General features: G+C 44.4%; 1 protein-coding gene across 1 annotated transcript in view; it reads left to right on the forward strand.

Moving 5' to 3' along the window:
- The window catches only part of slc22a31 (solute carrier family 22 member 31), a 17,285-nt gene that overhangs the window by 8,408 nt on the left and 7,863 nt on the right, over nt 1-1,014 (forward strand). The window contains 2 exon segments of the mRNA XM_035682432.1: nt 169-337; nt 852-997. Of these exon segments, the coding sequence (XP_035538325.1) occupies nt 169-337; nt 852-997 (315 nt within the window).

The following is a 1,014-nucleotide window of genomic DNA, read 5'->3' on the forward strand; positions in this document are numbered from 1 at the left end:
GTTACTTACATGAAGTTTGAATCATCCAGTAAAAACACGCTTCAGCCAGCAGCTGACCCTTATGTGTGAAGGGTTCAGGTCCTGACAGGCAACGGATTGGTTTTGGACAAATGTATTAGTTTTGCTTCAGCAGTGTTTTGATGTTATCTGTTCCCATCACTATGTCAGGGTTGGAGCTGTGTGACCCTCCCCATCGTCTGATGGTTGCCATGGTCAGCGGCTTCTTCGCCGTGTTCGCAGAGCTGCTGTTGCCAGGCATCGCTGTCCTGTGCCGCGATTGGCCCGTTCTCCAGGCTGTGGCCACTTTGCCTCTGCTCCTGCTGCTTTCCTATTGGTGGTGAGCCATATGACAATATGTGGGGTGCATAGGTGGACACACCCTGTTTGTATTTGATGAAGCATTAAGGGCAGTTTATTATTTTACAGTGGCGTTCAGTGTACCAGTCTCACATTGTGACACAGTATGATATGTTTGACCTTTTTGGAGTTGCTACTGCTCTAAGCTTTATAATAGCCACACCTGGATTCATATGTAACCACATGTTTAAATAAATCAAATCTTACTTGGAAAATCTGTGAGCTACTCAGAGTTAGTTCAGTTACAAATTACAAATATACAACATCACAACAAGATAATTCAGTCACACACACAGACAACATTCACAAGTATTATACACAAGCAAGTATAATCATAAAGTCCTCAGAAGAATTAGTCTCTAACTAACAGTTTGTTTTACAGCTAATTCCAGAAAAAGAAATGTGCTCATCTTTTCACTCTTTGCGTCAATGTTATAGCGAATGTTTGAGCTCTGTATCACTCTAGGATATGACAACAGAGTTGTTTTCCTCAGCTGTGCGTCTGTGTTTCCTGAGTCTCCTCGCTGGCTGCTGGCCACAACTCAGATCCCCCAGGTGAAGAGGAGCCTGCAGGAATTCTCCACCAGGAACGGTGTTTGTCTGCGAGATGAAATCTACCCCGGTGAAACCCTGCTGTCAGGTACACACACACACACA

This window comes from Morone saxatilis, unplaced genomic scaffold, assembly GCF_004916995.1.
Source record: "Morone saxatilis isolate NCDOM2014 unplaced genomic scaffold, NCSU_SB_2.0 Contig11, whole genome shotgun sequence".
Taxonomy (NCBI): domain Eukaryota; kingdom Metazoa; phylum Chordata; class Actinopteri; family Moronidae; genus Morone; species Morone saxatilis.